This window comes from Saccopteryx leptura, chromosome X (genome assembly GCF_036850995.1).
Source record: "Saccopteryx leptura isolate mSacLep1 chromosome X, mSacLep1_pri_phased_curated, whole genome shotgun sequence".
NCBI lineage: Eukaryota > Metazoa > Chordata > Mammalia > Chiroptera > Emballonuridae > Saccopteryx > Saccopteryx leptura.
In genome coordinates, this window is record NC_089516.1 from 38957969 (window position 1) to 38974276 (window position 16308).

Consider the following 16308-nt stretch of genomic DNA (forward strand, 5'->3'; position numbering starts at 1 on the left):
CAAGTCTGTGCGTGCATGTTTGCAGAGGGTGAGCGCCCTGTGGAACTCAGTAGGCCTCACAAAACCTCTCTCCCTCCATTCAGCTGAAGGAAAGCTCCAACCTCAATCTGCCTCGGACGTTCCTGGTCTCAGGAAAGCAGCGCTCCCTGGAGCTCCAGGCCAGGTATTTGCCCTTGCCTATACCCTCTCTTCAGTTATGCTGATGAATTCTATGCCAAGTGAAGATATTAATCTGAATAAGAGCCTGACCTGTGGTGGTGCGGTGGATCAAACGTTGACCTGGAATTGCTGAGGTCTCCAGGTTCGAACCCCTGGGCTTGCCCAGTCAAGGCACATACAGGGAACAACTACTAACTACTATGAGTTGATGCTTCCTGCTTCTCTCCTTCCCCCCCTTCTCTATTTCTTTCTCTCTCTCCTTATCCCCTCTCCCAAAAAATCAATAAATAAAATCTAAAAAAAATTTTTTAATCTGAATATAAATAACACCACCACAAATACAATAGTTTATTGTACCAAATGCAATGCTTGATCCCAGATGTGATTCTGGTTTGAGAAAAAAAGCCCTAAAAATATATTAGCAAGATAGTGGGGAAAATCTAAATGTGAACTGAGCATTAGCTATTGGGGACCTACTTCCAGCCCCCTCAGGGGTGATCCTGGTAGAGCGGTTATAGAAGAGAATCCCCTTGTTTTCTGACAATGAGTGCTGAGGAGTTAGTATCATATCTATAATTTATTTTTAAATGATTTATCAACCTATATATATGAAGCAAAATAGCAAAATATTTGAAATTTTTGTGTTTATATAGTGGGCGGATATGTAATATACTTGTGCTATACTGTCAGCTTTCCTGTATGCCTGAAATTTTGCATAAGAAAAAATTTTTAAATAGTAACAAATTTAAAAGTAATGCCCAACCATTTAACAGAGAGCCTTCTTTCTTATTTATCCTGTACTTGGGTAATTATAATAGTAGCTCACATTTAATGAAGACATACTTGCTCTTATGCCAGGGACTCTTTTAACTTAATTTTAACTTAAACAATGTAAGTATAAACTGTCTAGTTCACTCCTTAAAACAACCCTTGAAGTTGCTACTGTTACTATCTACCCCATATTACAAATGAGGAAACTGAGGCACAGAAGAGTTGTGCACCTTGCCCAAGATCCTACAGCTAAAAAAGCAGAGCTGGGATTGGAGTTCATGCTGCCTTCTGAGGTCATGATCACGGCCACAGAATGGATAAACATGGCTAGATAAACATCTGCTCGTAACAGGCTGCAAGGAAGTGAGAAATGAGAGTCAGAACCTTCATTGCAAGGACTGCATAGAGGCAGGAGAGAGACCAGTGTGGGTGACAGTGTTTGAAGTTCTGGGAGACAGAGCACACTGCACCCAGAAAAGGGAGAATAAAGCCAATTGGCATATATAGGGGAGGGCTGGTGTGGGGCCCAGGAGGGCCTGAGTGACAAGTCAAATGACTGCGACACATTGATCTGCTGGGAGGACTAGAGAAGGGTCTGCTGAAGGATGCTGGACCCAGAAGGGTACCCTGTTCAGTGTCGGGTTTCCTCCTAGTGGCTGAAGGAAGGCATGGAGAGTTTGCTTTGCAATCACCAATACTGCTGTTAAAAATATAATTTAACAAGCCTGACCTGACCAGGCAGTGGTGTAGTGGATAGAGTATTGACCTGGGACACTGACGAACCAAATTCAAAACCAGCTTGAGCATGGGCTCACCAGCTAGAATGCGGGGTCACTGGCTTGAGCATGGGATCATAGACATGACCCCGTGGTCATTGGCTTGAGCCCAAAGGTTGCTGGCTTGAGCTCAAGGTCGCTGGCTTAAGCAAGGGGTCACTGGCTCAGCTGGAGGCCCCCCCCCCCCCAGTCAATGCACGTATGAGAAAGCAATCAGTGAACAACTAAAGTGCCGCAACAACAAGTTGATGCTTCTCATCTCTCTCCCTTCCTGTCTGTCCCTGTCTATCCTTCTCTATCTTTCACTAAAGTTTGTGTGTGTGTATAAAATGAAAAATTTTAAATATCGAGAAAAGTAGTACCCATATGCCCACCACTTAAGGTGGAGCTTTTAAAACAACTTGATGTTAGAAAAATAATAAATAAATAAATAGCCTGATGTTTGGGACCATCCCCAGAGACCCAGATTAATTTGTATAGGGTGTAGCCTGAACATAGGAAATTTTTAACATGTGCAATGGAGTTTAGAACTACTGACTTAGAAGTCAACAACTCGCCCTGGCCAGTTGCTCAGTGGATAGAGCATCAGCCTGGCGTGCAGACTAACCCGGTTTGATTCCTGGTCAGGGCACACAGGAGAAGCGACCATCTGTTTTTCTCCCTCTCCCTCTCCCACACATGCAGCCAGTGGCTCATTTGTTTGAGTGCGGCCCCAGGTGCTCAATATAGCTCAGTTTGTCCAAGCACATTAGCCTCAGGTGCTAAAAATAGCTCGATACTTGAGCATTGGCCCCAGACGGGGTTACCGAGTGGATCCCAGTCTAGTGCTTGCGGGAGTCTGCCTCACTATCTCCCCTCTTCTCACCTTAAAAAAAAAGTCAACAACTATTGACATTTTGCTCTATTTATCGTTTACTGAACCATTTTAAAGTAAATTACAGACATGACATTTCACCCCTACCTATATACTTCAGCATGCATTTGCCAAAAACAGTATTGTGGCTCTTAAAAATCAAAAGCAATATTTTCTACTGCAAAGAAATTAGAAAATATAAACAAAAAAATATTTTTTATAATACAATCAGAATAAAGTAAAATTCCCTAGGACTGTACCACCGAGAGAGAACCAGTGCTGATGTGCTGGCAGATACCACTGAGGCCTTTCCTCTATTCACCTATGTATGCGGGTGTGTACATGTATGTATACACACATGTAAACACAAAGTTTTCTTTCCATATTTTGTAATGGAAATTTTCCAAAATACAGAAGAGTTTCAAGAATTGTAAAGTGAACACCCATAAACTTACCGTATACGTTCTGCAAGTGCTAACAGTATGCTATATTTACTTTTATCACAAATCTATCCTTTTATCTACCTACCGATACATCTGATTCTCTTTAATGCTTTTTTTTTTTTTTTTTTTCTGAAGCTGGAAACGGGGAGACAGTCAGACAGACTCCCGCATGCTCCCGACCGGGATCCACCCGGCACGCCCACCAGGGGCGATGCTCTGCCCACCAGGGGGCGATGCTCTGCCCCTCCGGGGCGTCGCTCTGCCGCGACCAGAGCCACTCTAGCGCCTGGGGCAGAGGCCAAGGAGCCATCCCCAGCGCCCGGGGCCATCTTTGCTCCAATGGAGCCTTGGCTGCGGGAGGGGAAGAGAGAGACAGAGAGGAAGGAGGGGGGGTGGAGAAGCAAATGGGCACTTCTCCTATGTGCCCTGGCCGGGAATCGAACCCGGGTCCCCCGCACGCCAGGCCGATGCTCTACCGCTGAGCCAACCAGCCAGGGCCTCTACCTACCAATACATCTGATTCTCTTTAATGCATTTCAAAGTCAGTTGCAGACATTGCTTACCTCACCCCTAAAGACTTTGGGGTACATATCATTACTAAAGTTCAATATTTGTTTTAGGTCCCCTCCTATTCTTGAGGCAAAATTTTCATACAGTGAAATGCATAAACCTTAATTGTACCATGAATGAGTTTTGACAAATGTAAACACTCATGTCATTTTTTTAATCAAAAATGGAATGCTGTGTGTATTTTACATGTTTTCACTTAACAGATTATAAATAACTTTGTACTTTTTAGAGTGTGAATGTGATGTACCTTCTTTTTTTTTTTACCTGTTGTCAGACACTTAGGATTCTTCCAGTTTTTCACTAGAATAAATAGCATTGCAATGGACATACTTGTAGCCCACATCCTAAATTTTTCATGAAGTGGTGCTAAGGTTATAGTCAGACTTTCATACTGAAAACATACTTTTGATGTCTGGAGTGTGGATGTGAAAGGGATTAGAAGCGACCAGGAGGGAACCAGCCAAGAGGCTGGACCCAGTTCCTAGTGAGTAGTAGATGGGGCTGCAACCAGGACGGAGTTCTTGAAAACTGCAGGAAGGACAGGAAAGTTGGGGAAGAAAGGCGAAGGGAAGGGGAAATTCACACTAATTGACCATATAGTGTACCAGGGATTATGCCAGGCACATACATGTTGCCTCAGTCACTGCTCAGAACAACCCAGACTAATAATTTTTTTTTAATTTTTTTTTATTTTTTTATTTTTTTATCTTTTACAGAGACAGAGAGTGAGTCAGAGAGAGGGATAGACAGGGACAGACAGGAACAGAGAGAGATGAGAAGCATCAATCATTAGTTTTTCATTGCGCATTGCAACACCTTAGTTGTTCATTGATTGCTTTCTCATATGTGCCTTGACCGTGGGCCTTCAGCAGACTGAGTAACCCCTTGCTGGAGCCAGCAACCTTGGGTTCAAGCTGGTGGGCTTTTTTTTTGCTCAAACCAGATGAGCCCACGCTCAAGCTGGTGACCTCGGGGTCTCGAACCTGGTCCTCTGCATCCCAGTCCGATGCTCTATCCACTGCGCCACCGCCTGGTCAGGCCCAGACTAATAATTATCATCTCCATTTTACAAATGAAGAAAAATAAACTGCCTCCTTTCTCAAACTTGACATTCCAGCAAGAGGGTACTATTTATAGTTTATTGTAAGTTCCACACTTCTACATACAGCTCACCTTTACCACTCTACCTGAGATTCAGCACCTCCCTGAGGGATCCATCCCATAGCAGCCCCCACCCAAACTCCAACCTAGGCATGTCTCTTCTTCTGGACCCCTCAGCCTGATTTTCACTCTGTCACAGTACTGATGCTCCTGTATCGTCCCCGTCTTCCTGCCGCACACATATACCATGAGCTCCTAGAGGGTAGGGTCCTCTCTGAGGCCCAAGTTCCTAGCACTGAGTCTGGAAGGTATTAGTAACTATTGAATTAATAAGTTCAGATGGGTTAAATGATGTACGTAAAGTCACATGAGTTATAAGTGAAAGCATAGAGGGTCAAACCAAATCTGTCCAACTCCAAAACGTCTGCTCTTTACCACTCCAATTGCTTTTGCTTGGCTGCCTAACCCAATATCTTTCTTTTTTTTGCTCCCAAGGACTGAGGAGGAGAAGAAAGACTGGGTCCAGGTAACATCCAAGAAGGCATTGTGGTAGGGTGCTGGCAGAATATTAACAGGTCTCCCACGGGGATGGTGAACTCTCCCGTAAAACTCACTTCTAACCATTAGGGGCCTGGACAGCAAAGTTTACCACCCCCATTTTGCAGATAAGCTCACTGAGGTATAGACGTTAAGCAGAAACTCACAAGTTCTTGCTTTAGAGAGCTGGCTCCTCTTAGACTGTAACTCCAGTGAGTTAAGCCCTATAAAATCTTAAAGACAGTGACTAGGAAGGCCTTCTGAGATTCTTTAGCCACTGATCTCGCTCCCCCATTTCACAAATATAAGAACCGAGGCCTGGATATAGGAAGAGACTTGCTCAAGGTTATATACCTACCGAGGGGCAGAGCTGTGCGTAGAACCCAAATTTCTGACTCCAGGCTAGATCATAGGAAAATGAGGTGAGGGTGGAAGTGGGTGGGTTGTAGTGTGATCTGACCTCTCATTTCTACACCTCCTCCCCAGGCCATCAACTCTACCCTTCTGAAGCACGAACAGACGCTAGAGACGTTCAAACTATTGAACTCAACAAACAGGGAAGATGAAGACACACCCCCTAATTCTCCAGTAAGAGTTCCCACCCTCACCCTCTCCCTCTACACTGGGCTTCCAAGTCCCTGCCTTACCTTGCCACGTCCTCTCCCCTTCCCAGAGAGTAAAGACCAAAGAGGCAGTGCATGACTTCAGAAGCAGTCCTCTGTTAGTAGGGTGTCATAGAGCAATCAAAGGGGAAATGGACGCCCAGAAAATAGAAATTACTTGTCTTCCGTAGCACGAGGTAGGGATAGAGCCAGGACTCAGAGGCAGGTCTTCCGAATGTGTCTGCTGCCTCGCAGTGATGATCCAGGTCTTGGGGCAGGAGCAAGGGTTGGCTGCACTGGGCTGGAGCAGCTGTCTCTGACCTGGGACCTGGCCCTCTCTCCAGAACATGGATCTTGGGAAGCGGGCACCTACACCCATTCGAGAAAAGGAAGTCACCATGTGCATGCGCTGCCAGGAGCCCTTCAATTCCATCACCAAGCGCAGGCACCACTGCAAGGCCTGCGGGCATGTGAGTGTTGGAAGGCAGGGGCAGAGCTAGGGAGGGGACTGGCTGGCAGCCTGAAGGCCCACTTCTGAGAGGGCATGGTCCGAATGGGGAGAGGCCGTGAGTCCACTGTGGGAGTTGGTACACTGAAAAGGAAGGCCTTCCGGAATCAGGCATCTCTTGCCCACTTGCCACTCCAGGTGGTTTGTGGGAAGTGCTCCGAGTTCCGGGCCCGTCTCATCTATGACAACAACCGCTCCAACCGTGTGTGCACTGACTGCTATGTGGCCTTGCACGGGGTACCTGGGAGTAGCCCAGCTTGCAGCCAGCATACACCCCAGCGCCGGAGGTCCATCCTGGAGGTAAGAGCCAGGCCTATGACCACTAACCCTCACACACCAACCACATGGGCTCCCACCACCCACCCAGTGTGGCTGAGGCCTGGGTATCTCCTAACCGTACGGTGCCATGTGCATCCACTGAACAAGTGATCCAGGCTTGGAGTAAAATGCATGCAAGAGTGAATGAAAGCCAGTACTTTCACTTAAGTGCTTTAGACATTTAATCTTCAGAGTAACTAATCTATGCATGCTATTACTATCCGTTTTACAAAGGAGGAAACTGAGGCCCAGGGGGTTATTTACCCAAGTTTCACAGCCAGTGAGTGGAGAGCTTGCATGTGATTTTAATTAATAAATCATCTTTTCTTATTACAAAGTAGGACATGTGAACTGAAGAAAATTAGTCAATATAAACAAAAATAAAAACATCCTATTTCTTCTACCCACTAGATTACCACTAACTCTATGCCTCCTATCTTTCTAGGGTCAGGCACGTTTTGGTTTTGTTTCTTAACCAAACTGAGATATTTATTTTATTTAACATTTAAAGAACTCTCACTCTGTGCCAGGCACTATTCTAAGCACTTTGCATCTATTAATTCATTTAATCCTTAGAATAGCTCTCTATATTTTCCTTCTAAGTCAAAACATTTCCACCTGGAACAGGGATTCTGAGCCAGTCTGCCTTACCCACCACCCACCCCCTTACTACAATACGAGGTTGTCTCTTGCTGAGTATAGGTAATGGATGTGACAAAAAATTAAAAAAGATGAGGTGTAAATGACTTGAGGAATAAATGGACTGATGGAAGAATGCCTGACTGGCATACAGCCCTCCCACCTACTCTTAAGAGGTAGCAGCCAATGGCCTGACTCATGGAGACCCTGGGCCAGTCACTACTGCCAGCTGAGCTTCAGCATGCTCATCTGAAGTATGGGCATAGCAATACCTACACTGAAGGGGTATTAAAGCCCAGAGGAGCCAGGCTAGGCCTCGATTATCAACAATGATGCCTCCTGTCTCTGGCCATAGAAACAGGCCTCAGTGGCTGCGGAGAACAGCGTCATCTGCAGCTTCCTGCACTACATGGAGAAGGGCGGGAAAGGCTGGCACAAGGCATGGTTTGTGGTCCCTGAAAATGAACCCTTGGTGCTGTACATCTATGGAGCCCCTCAGGTACGCATCCTATTCCTTTGGGTCCTTTCAGCCACCTAGTAAGACCAGGCCATCTCCCTCCCACTTCTGTCCTTGACCTCTCCTTGGCCTTGGGGGACTGGGTGAGCCTAGGCAGAAATCAGAATCCCCACTCTTGGGAGACAGAGACTGGCTAGGAACAAGGAGTGATTTGGGGCCAATGTATGTAGGGAAAAGGGGCGAGTTGGGGAGGGGGCTAGCTTCCTGGAGGAAGCCAGAGTGCAGATGGGTACTGCTAGATCCAATTTGGATGGGGAAGAACATGAAAATGGGAGCAGCAGCCTCGACGGAGGCCTGAAAACATTATTTGGTATACAGTACACTGAAGAGACTACACTGCTTTTGCATGTGGGAGGCAACAGGTATTTGAACCCAGGCTGTCCTAGCCCCAGTTCAGACATTTTCCTGTTGCTATCAGTGGAGCCTTGGAAGGTTCTTGAGTAGGGGAAGGAAAAGAGGGGGTTCTCAAATGAAAAACCAGTGAGAAACCCAGCCCCCAGGTGACCCTGGTTCTGTCCTTTCCCCAGGATGTGAAAGCCCAGCGCAGCCTGCCCCTCATTGGCTTTGAGGTGGGGCCTCCCGAGGCAGGGGAGCGGCCTGACAGACGGCACGTGTTCAAAATCACCCAGAGCCACTTGAGCTGGTATTTCAGCCCTGAGACAGAGGAGCTGCAGCGGCGCTGGATGGCCGTGCTGGGCCGGGCGGGCCGTGGGGACACGTTCTGCCCAGGGCCCACACTGTCTGAGGACAGGGAGATGGAGGAGGCACAGGTGGCGGCTTCAGGAGCCACTGCTGAACCCTCTGAAGCTCCCCAGACCCAAGACAAAACCTAGAGGGTTTGGGGGGAACTGGGGCCCCCTGCCCACACTCTAGGTGGCCATGTCCGATTGGGGTCCCCAGCACCCTCCCTCCCAGCTCAGTCAATACTTGAACTCCCATCATGGGCACTTTCAATCCAGAATGCTGGGTCTTGGGTTTTTTTAACTCATCTTTTCACAAAACCTGGGCTTTTAAAAGATTCCTACAGTAATATTAATTTTTTTTAATCCCTGTCCCCAGGGAGGGTGGGAGCTGTTGCTGGACCTGCCTGGACTAGGCCAGGTTTCCCCCGCCCCCTCCACACCCTACAGAGCCTGCCTCCACCCGATTCCCCCAAAGCACCAGAGGCAGAGACCTGGATTCAAGTGCCAGTTCTTCCACTGAGTCCACCCCAGCCCTGCTTCCTCAGCCAGGTCTTCACGTGTATGATGCCAAGCGGGGCAGTGACGGGATCTTCCTGCCTCTCCATGGCTTACAGCTTCAACGGAGCCGCACGGCTCCCCAGTATTTTATCGTCCAGACCCATGGCAGGGCCACCGGGCAGGACAGGGGAACAAAGGGGAGAACAATGGATACTCTTGGTTCTGTTTTGTTGTTGTTTTTTTTAAAGAAAAATACAGTTTATTTCAGGCTTATGGAAACTTTTCAGGGCACTGTGTGCTCCACTCGTCCATCTGTTTGTTTGTTCAGTTACCAGACTGCTAGGCTGGGCCCAGAAACTGCCCCCTTGCTGAGCTCCAAATCTCAGCTCCCAGAAGAATGATTCCAAGGCTACTTAAAACAGATCAAACAACAGATTAAACATTAAGGTATTATTTATTCGGGTCTTAAACCTCATCCCTGGACTTGGAGGGAACAGCATAGAGTCCGGAATGAGGCTGGAGGAGACAGAAAACAGCCCAGGCCCCCCAAGTTCACCACCTAGCCAAGGTCTTCGACTTCCTCAGAGAACCCGAGTCTGGAAGCTGGGCTGCAGGAAGGGAGTGTTCCTGGGAGGTTCCAATGTGTGGACAGGGGCACAGAGCTGGTACAGGGGGTTGTGCATGCATGCACAGCACGGAAGCAGGAAGCAGGAGAGGTAACACGGCTACTTTCGTTCACATTGTCAATGAATCTCTCGTCCAGTGACATGTTCGTCGCACCATTTCTGACCCAGCAGAAATACTGGTGCTGCTGGTCCTCTCCCTTCGTAAATCTGTCAACCAGCATTCGACTTCTCCAGTCATACGCACTCACCCCGGTCTCTTCACACAGACTGCACTCAAGGCACTGCACTGGGAAACCAGGCCTCATCAATCAGACAGGAACTTCCGGCCCAAGGGGGTACACTGAACAAGGTCCCACCATCCCAACAGCAAGGACCCTAGGGCTCTTCCCCTGGAGAGAGCTAGACAGAATAGGGAGAGGGTGGAGATGGGGTAACCAGACCAAAGGTCCAAAATCCTCCAAAAAAACCTCAAAACCACCGGCAAACATGGGCCCAAACCGTTTCCAGCCCCGCTCATTTCTTTCTCCGGACAATGGTCCAGCCGTCCTCCACAATATCCTCTTCCTTGATAGTCTGGGAATCCGGACCAGAGGGTTCAGGCTGGGGGCAGGCCCCAGCGGTAGCTGCCCCAGCAGCAGCTGCCCCATCAGTGGGAGCTGTGACCTAGAAGAGAAACACAAAAGAACTAAAGATAACGCCTATCAGCTGTGGCCACTGGGAGACCCGGGCTCTCCTCTCAGCCTGGCAACGATTGGCTGTGTGCCCTCAGGAAAGTTCCCTGCCCCTCTGGATAACATAAACACCACCACCACCACTCCACCCCTACCATTTCCCTATGAAAGTAGCTGATATCCCAGAAAACTGAAAATATCTACACCTCCCCACCCAAGGAACACCCCTTTCACCTCCATCTCCTCCACGCTGTCCACATCATCCTCATCTGCCTCTTTGGCTGTCGAATGTGCGGTGGCTTTAACCCTGCGCTTTTTTTGCGTGATGTGGGCGGTCATCTCCTTCAGAGCGGCCTTGTCGCCCCTCTGGAAGTGGTGGAACATGGTCTTCAGCTGCTGGCTCACCTACCAAAACAATATTCAAACAGCTTGGATTCTCTAGAGAACCTAGAAAATAGAGTACAACAGCCCATGTTTGCATCAAGAGTTGGAAAGGGTTTGGAATTTTCCGGAAGAGAATGGGGCTCTTTCCTCCCCCATGGAGTTCACTAATGAAAGAAACACATCCATAGGAAGGACTCGGGTAAAGGTCTGAAGCACTGAAGGAGGGCCTCCTAACAGACAAGGCACTAGAACTGGGTTTGAAAGATGGGAGATGTAAAAGGAAGGCAATCCCAGTAGGGAGAGGGATGTTAACCCGAGCAGGGGTGCAAATGTGCCTGGCCTTGCCTGGCCTTGGGATGAGGAACAGACCAGGCTGAGCATGATGTCTCAGCAGAAAAGAGAGGCAGGGTTTGGAAAGGCCTTGAAAGCCTAGAATTTTCCACTAGGCAACAGGTAGTCATAAAAGGTTCTTGTGCAAGACTCAAGAAAAGAAAGGTTAGTCAAGAGTCTTAGCCTAAAAGAGACACTTGGTGAGCAGAAAGAGTGCAAGCAAGGAGGTGGCAGCTGTGTCCATGACATGCTCACCTGGGGCAGACTTCCGTCCTCCACAACTGTATCAAACTCGTTCATCATGAGCTCCATAAGGAAGTCCTCCACCTCATCTACCTCCAAGTCAGCTGAAGAGGAAAGGATAGGGCCCTTTGGTTAAAGACAAGCCATCTTCATCACTTCTGCCTGCTCCTCTTCAATACCTACTTGCTGGGTCTACATCTGGTTGGTGGGAAGGGTCCAAACAGGGAGCCTTTTATTCACTGAACTGCTCTGCATTCCAGGTTTGAACATCACTTTTTTTTAAATGAAGAGACCCTTCATAACTGTGGCTCCACTGGTACAGGAGACCACAGACCAGTGGGATAGAATAAGAAAAAAACGGATATAAGTACTTGCAATGATGAAATGTTATATAGCCGTGATAGCAACATCCTATCGTGTGACTTTAGCTAAGCTCCCCTCTCTGGGCTTCCGTTACCTTATGGGTAAGCGAATTAGAGAATTTCTCTGAATTAGAGAATTACTCAAGTCTTTCAAAAAGCTTCTCACTCCCTATTCCCTTTGGGAGACCTCACCCCCTTGGCTTTCCCAACCACTCTAACCTAATATCCCCCCAATCTGTCTCCAACGCAGACTGCTTCACCTGGTTCGCAGGCATCTTGGAGCCTCCATATCCAAAGCCAGACTCATGACCTTACCCTCCAAACATACTTTTCATCCTCTGTTCCATGTAAGGCACTTAATCCACCCAGCCACTCATATCAAAAACCTGACTCCTTTTCCTTCCCCCTCTAGGGCCAAACAATCTCCCAAGTCCCTAATTCACCCCGTCTTTCCCATGACTACCACCATGGCCCTAGTTCAGGCTCATCATTTTCTAGACAGAAACAGCTTCCTTATCAGTCTGTCCTTCTCCAGTTCATGCTCCATATTGATTACTTTCTGAACTTTCTGGCCAGCAAATCCCATATTACTCACCTTAAAACCTGCCAATGATTTTTTCTCACTACTGCAGTGTTCATATTGTGCTTTTGAGAGATAACCGTCCTGCTGGGTTTTACAGGAATCTATCTTAGAAAGCTAATGGGAAACAAAGGCAAATTGGCTTCTTTTTAGTAGTTCTTAGCCTTATCCAAGCCTTTACTATGTTAATGACTATTGTGACTCTTAAGTAGGAGCTGGAGAAAATGAGCTTTTCTTACATAATTTCACTGGGAAAGTTTTTTCTTCACTGACCATCTCACAGAACTACTCTTTCATAGCATGCATTTTGGTAAATGCTGGCCTAGGGGACAAAATCAAAGGCATGTAAGGCCTTCCACATCCTACCCTTTTTCCAGGGGCCTTCCCACCCCAAGTTTCACTCTACCAGTCCTCTTCTCCACACACCTATGAGCGTGTGCACAAGGACCCACTGTCTCTTATTTCCAATACTTAGTACCATGCCACTTTCCAATGGTAAGGTTCATACCACAGAACATATTTGAATATTGCTTTCCCTACCTCCTGCACCTAGTGAACTCCTTCTAATCCCTTGAGACAGTTCAATCACCATCTCCCCTAACAATCTCCAAAAGAAGCCTCCTCCCAAGTCTCATGTTACCCAAGCACCCTGAGGTACTCTTTATTAGAACACCTACCACACTGCATGTAAATGCTTATTTATTTTTTGGATGCCTTATAGATTTTAAACTTCCTTGAGAAAAAGGTTTCTGCCTAATGCTATCTCCAAGACTAAAAAACTGAACGAAGGATTCTGTAAATACTCAGAGCCCCTCCTTCTTATATAACCCTCATCACATCTAAGGTGTAGATCTCTGTTGTTCAAATAGCTAAATGTGGTTATTGAGCACTTAAAACGTGGCTAGACCAAAATGAGATGTGCTAACAGTATAAAATGCCCAGAAGATTTTTGAAACAATGAAACATATCATTAATAATGTCTATACTGATTACATGTTGAAATATTTTGGCTACATTGTGTTGAGTAACATTAATTTCACCTGCTACTTTTTTTTTTTTCAGGGACAGAGAGTCAGAGAGAGGGATAGATAGGGACAGACAGACAGGAACGGAGAGAGATAAGCATCAATCATCAGTTTTTCACTGCGACACCTTAATTGTTCATTGACTGCTCTCTCATATGTGCCTTGACCGTGGGGCTACAGCAGACCGAGTAACCCCTTGCTCGAGCCAGTGACCCTGGGTCCAAGCTGGTGAGCTTTGCTCAAACCAGATGAGCCCGCGCTCAAAATGGCGACCTCGGGGTCTCGAACCTAGGTCCTACGCATCCCAGTCCGATGCTCTATCCACTGCGCCACCACCTGGTCAGGCACCTGCTACTTCTCTATGAAAGTGGCTGCAGAAAATTTCTAAGTAACATGGCGTAACTCACATTACGCATCTACTAAACAGCGGTGGGGTGGCTGCTTTTATACCCATTTTAGGAATTAGGAAACTGAACCTCAGGGAGATAAAATGTCTTGTCCAGAGTGATACCATGAGTGAGACCGGTCCATAAGGCATCTGAACTCAGGATTCTGACTCCAAAGCCTGTATTCATTCCACCTCGTCCCCAAGTCCCAACCGATTGTCGCTGAGGGGGAGGCGCGGACGCTCCAGCCCCTGCCTCCCGCTCCCCGCGTCCTTCACCCTACGACCCCCAACACACGCATTCACTCACCATTGCGGAAGAAGTACTCCTCCACGGCCCCCCCTAGCCACTCGGCCTTCTCCTTGCTGTGAACGCCCCCGAAGCCGTTCTCCACAGCGATCTGTGAACACAGGCCCAAGCCGACCACGTCAGCCCCACAGCCTGCCTGGGCTGACGTAGGAGTCAGCCGCGCAGCCCGCCGAGCCGTAAGCGCCGATCTCGGCCAGCTCCCATTCTGCTCCAGGCCCTCACTATTCTCAGCCACGGCCCCGCTCACCTGCAAGGCGGGCCAGGCGTCCAGGGCCGCCCGGACGCCAGCTCCGAAGAGCGCTCTCGAATCTTCCCCAGCGCCCGCCATCATCTGGCCGCGGACCACGTGATGCCGGGGCGGACCAATAAATACAGCAAGGGCCAGGCAGAATGAGTCTAAAGCGGAGACAGGATACAGATTCGTCTTTGCGCAGACCTGGCAGCAAGGCTAGAGCAATAGAAAAGTCTATTAGAGCAATGGATGACACCGCCGCGGTTACTCGCGTGCAACCATTAAATCAAAGGACGTCAGACGTGAACGACGCGGGCAGCCACGGGTTCTGAACTTCTGGGTTCCGCGCTGTGTGTACTACACAGAAAAGATGTGGGAAATTTATTAATACAAATACCAGTCCCTGGGACAGAGGAATCAACCTCAGAGAGCATAGCCTAAAAATCCGCATTTTAAAAAAGCATCGTAAGCGTCTGTAGAACACTGCACCCAACAACAGCAAAATACGCATTTTTCTGAAATGCGCAAGGAACATCCTCCAGTTCAGACCATATTCTTCTAAGTCATAAATCAGGCCTCAATAGATTTGAAAGGATTGAAATCAAGCAAATGATGTTTCCAACCACAAGAGAGTGGTATTAGACATCAATAACTGAAATTTTTGAAATTCACAAATACGTGGAAATTAACACACTTCTAAGCTAGAAATGGGTTGACAAACTGGCTTTTTAAAAAAATAGAGAAGACTCGAATTATTGAAATCAGGAATGAAAAAGTGACATCACTACTGACTAGTCAAAAAAGACCATGTTATATGATACCATTTATGTGAAATGTATAGAATAAGCAAATCTATAGAGGTCGCCAACTTGAGTGCAGGCTCACCAGCTTAAGTGTGCAGTCGCTGGCTTGAGCCCAAAAGTCACTGGCTTGAGCAAGGTGTCACTGGCTGGGCTGGAGTCCTCCTTCCCCCAGTCAAGGAAAGTATGAGAAGCAATGAACAACTAAAATGCCACAACTACTAGTTGATGCTTTTTGTCTCTCCTCCCGGCTACTGCTTTCTCTGTCTTGCTTAAAAAAGAAATTGTACAGGCCCTGGCCGGTTGGCTCAGCGGTAGAGCATCGGCCTGGCGTGCGGGGGACCCGGGTTCAATTCCCGGCCAGGGCACATAGGAGAAGCGCCCATTTGCCTCTCCACCCCCCACCCCCTCCTTCCTCTCTGTCTCTCTCTTCTCCTCCCGCAGCAGAGGCTCCATTGGAGCAAAGATGGCCCGGGCACTGGGGCATCGCCCCCTGGTGGGCAGAGCCTCGCCCCTGGTGGGCGTGCCGGGTGGATCCCGGTCGGTGCATGCGGGAGTCTGTCTGACTGTCTCTCTCCGTTTTCAGCTTCAGAAAAATACAAAAAAAAAAAAAAAAAGAAAAAGAAATTGTACGAATTTAGGTATGATAGTACAGTGGTCCCCAACCTTTTTTGGGCCCGGACTGGTTTAATGTCAGAAAATATTTTCACGGACCGGCCTTTAGGGTGGGACGGATAAATGCACAAAATAAAATTATATGACCGGCGTAAAAACTGTGGTATTTATTTATTTTTTATTTATTCATTTTTAGAGAGGAGAGACAGAGAGGGAGAGAGAAGAGAGAGAGAGACGGGGGCAGGAGCTGGAAACATCAACTCCCATATGTGCCTTGACCAGGCAAGCCCAGGGTTTCAAACCAGCGACCTCAGCATTTCCAGGTCGACGCTTTATCCCACTGCGCCACCACAGGTCAGGCAAAACTGTGGTATTTTTAAATATAATTGTTGAACTTACGAGACAAGCGTCAAGAGTGAGTCTTAGACGGATGTAACAGAGGGAATCTGGTCATTTTTTAAAAATAAAACATCGTTCAGACTTAAATATAAATAAAATGAAAATAATGTAAGTTATTTATTCTTTCTCTGCGGACCGGTACCAAATGGCCCACGGACCAGTACCGGTCTGCAGCCCGGGGGTTGGGGACCACTGTGATAGTAAATACTGCTTTAGATTTACAAAAGAAATCACAAATTTTACAAATTACAATTTTTTTAAGTGAGGGAAGGGAAAATAGAGAGACACATTCCCACATGTTTCCCGACCAGGATCCACCCTGCAACTTCTATCTGGGGCTGATGCTCAAACCAATGGAGCCACTTGCTGCA

The 16308-nt window shown here is 47.6% G+C and overlaps 2 protein-coding genes across 3 annotated transcripts in view; one reads left to right on the top strand and one right to left on the bottom strand.

Moving 5' to 3' along the window:
* The window catches only part of FGD1 (FYVE, RhoGEF and PH domain containing 1), a 41264-nt gene extending 32027 nt beyond the window's left edge, over positions 1 to 9237 (top strand). The window contains exons 12-18 of the mRNA XM_066356143.1: positions 84 to 163; positions 5169 to 5199; positions 5697 to 5798; positions 6157 to 6282; positions 6459 to 6620; positions 7633 to 7776; positions 8322 to 9237. Coding sequence (XP_066212240.1) covers positions 84 to 163; positions 5169 to 5199; positions 5697 to 5798; positions 6157 to 6282; positions 6459 to 6620; positions 7633 to 7776; positions 8322 to 8627 — 951 coding nt within the window. The 3' untranslated portion in view covers positions 8628 to 9237. The remainder of the gene's footprint in view (positions 1 to 83; positions 164 to 5168; positions 5200 to 5696; positions 5799 to 6156; positions 6283 to 6458; positions 6621 to 7632; positions 7777 to 8321) is intronic.
* Positions 9238 to 9410: 173 nt separating this feature from the next.
* Positions 9411 to 14273, bottom strand: TSR2 (TSR2 ribosome maturation factor). Of its 2 annotated transcripts, XM_066356144.1 has the most exons (5): positions 14139 to 14273; positions 13892 to 13982; positions 11242 to 11333; positions 10507 to 10677; positions 9411 to 10264 (listed from the first exon to the last, which is right to left on the bottom strand). In XM_066356144.1, the coding sequence occupies exons 1-5, from the start codon at positions 14220 to 14222 to the stop codon at positions 10115 to 10117; spliced, it is 588 nt and encodes a 195-aa protein (XP_066212241.1). In that variant the 5' UTR covers positions 14223 to 14273; the 3' UTR covers positions 9411 to 10114. The 2 variants fall into 2 exon arrangements, with proteins under 2 accessions (XP_066212241.1, XP_066212242.1); XM_066356145.1 differs by lacking the exons at positions 13892 to 13982; positions 14139 to 14273 and adding an exon at positions 12187 to 12289.
* Between the last annotated feature and the right edge of the window lie 2035 nt (positions 14274 to 16308).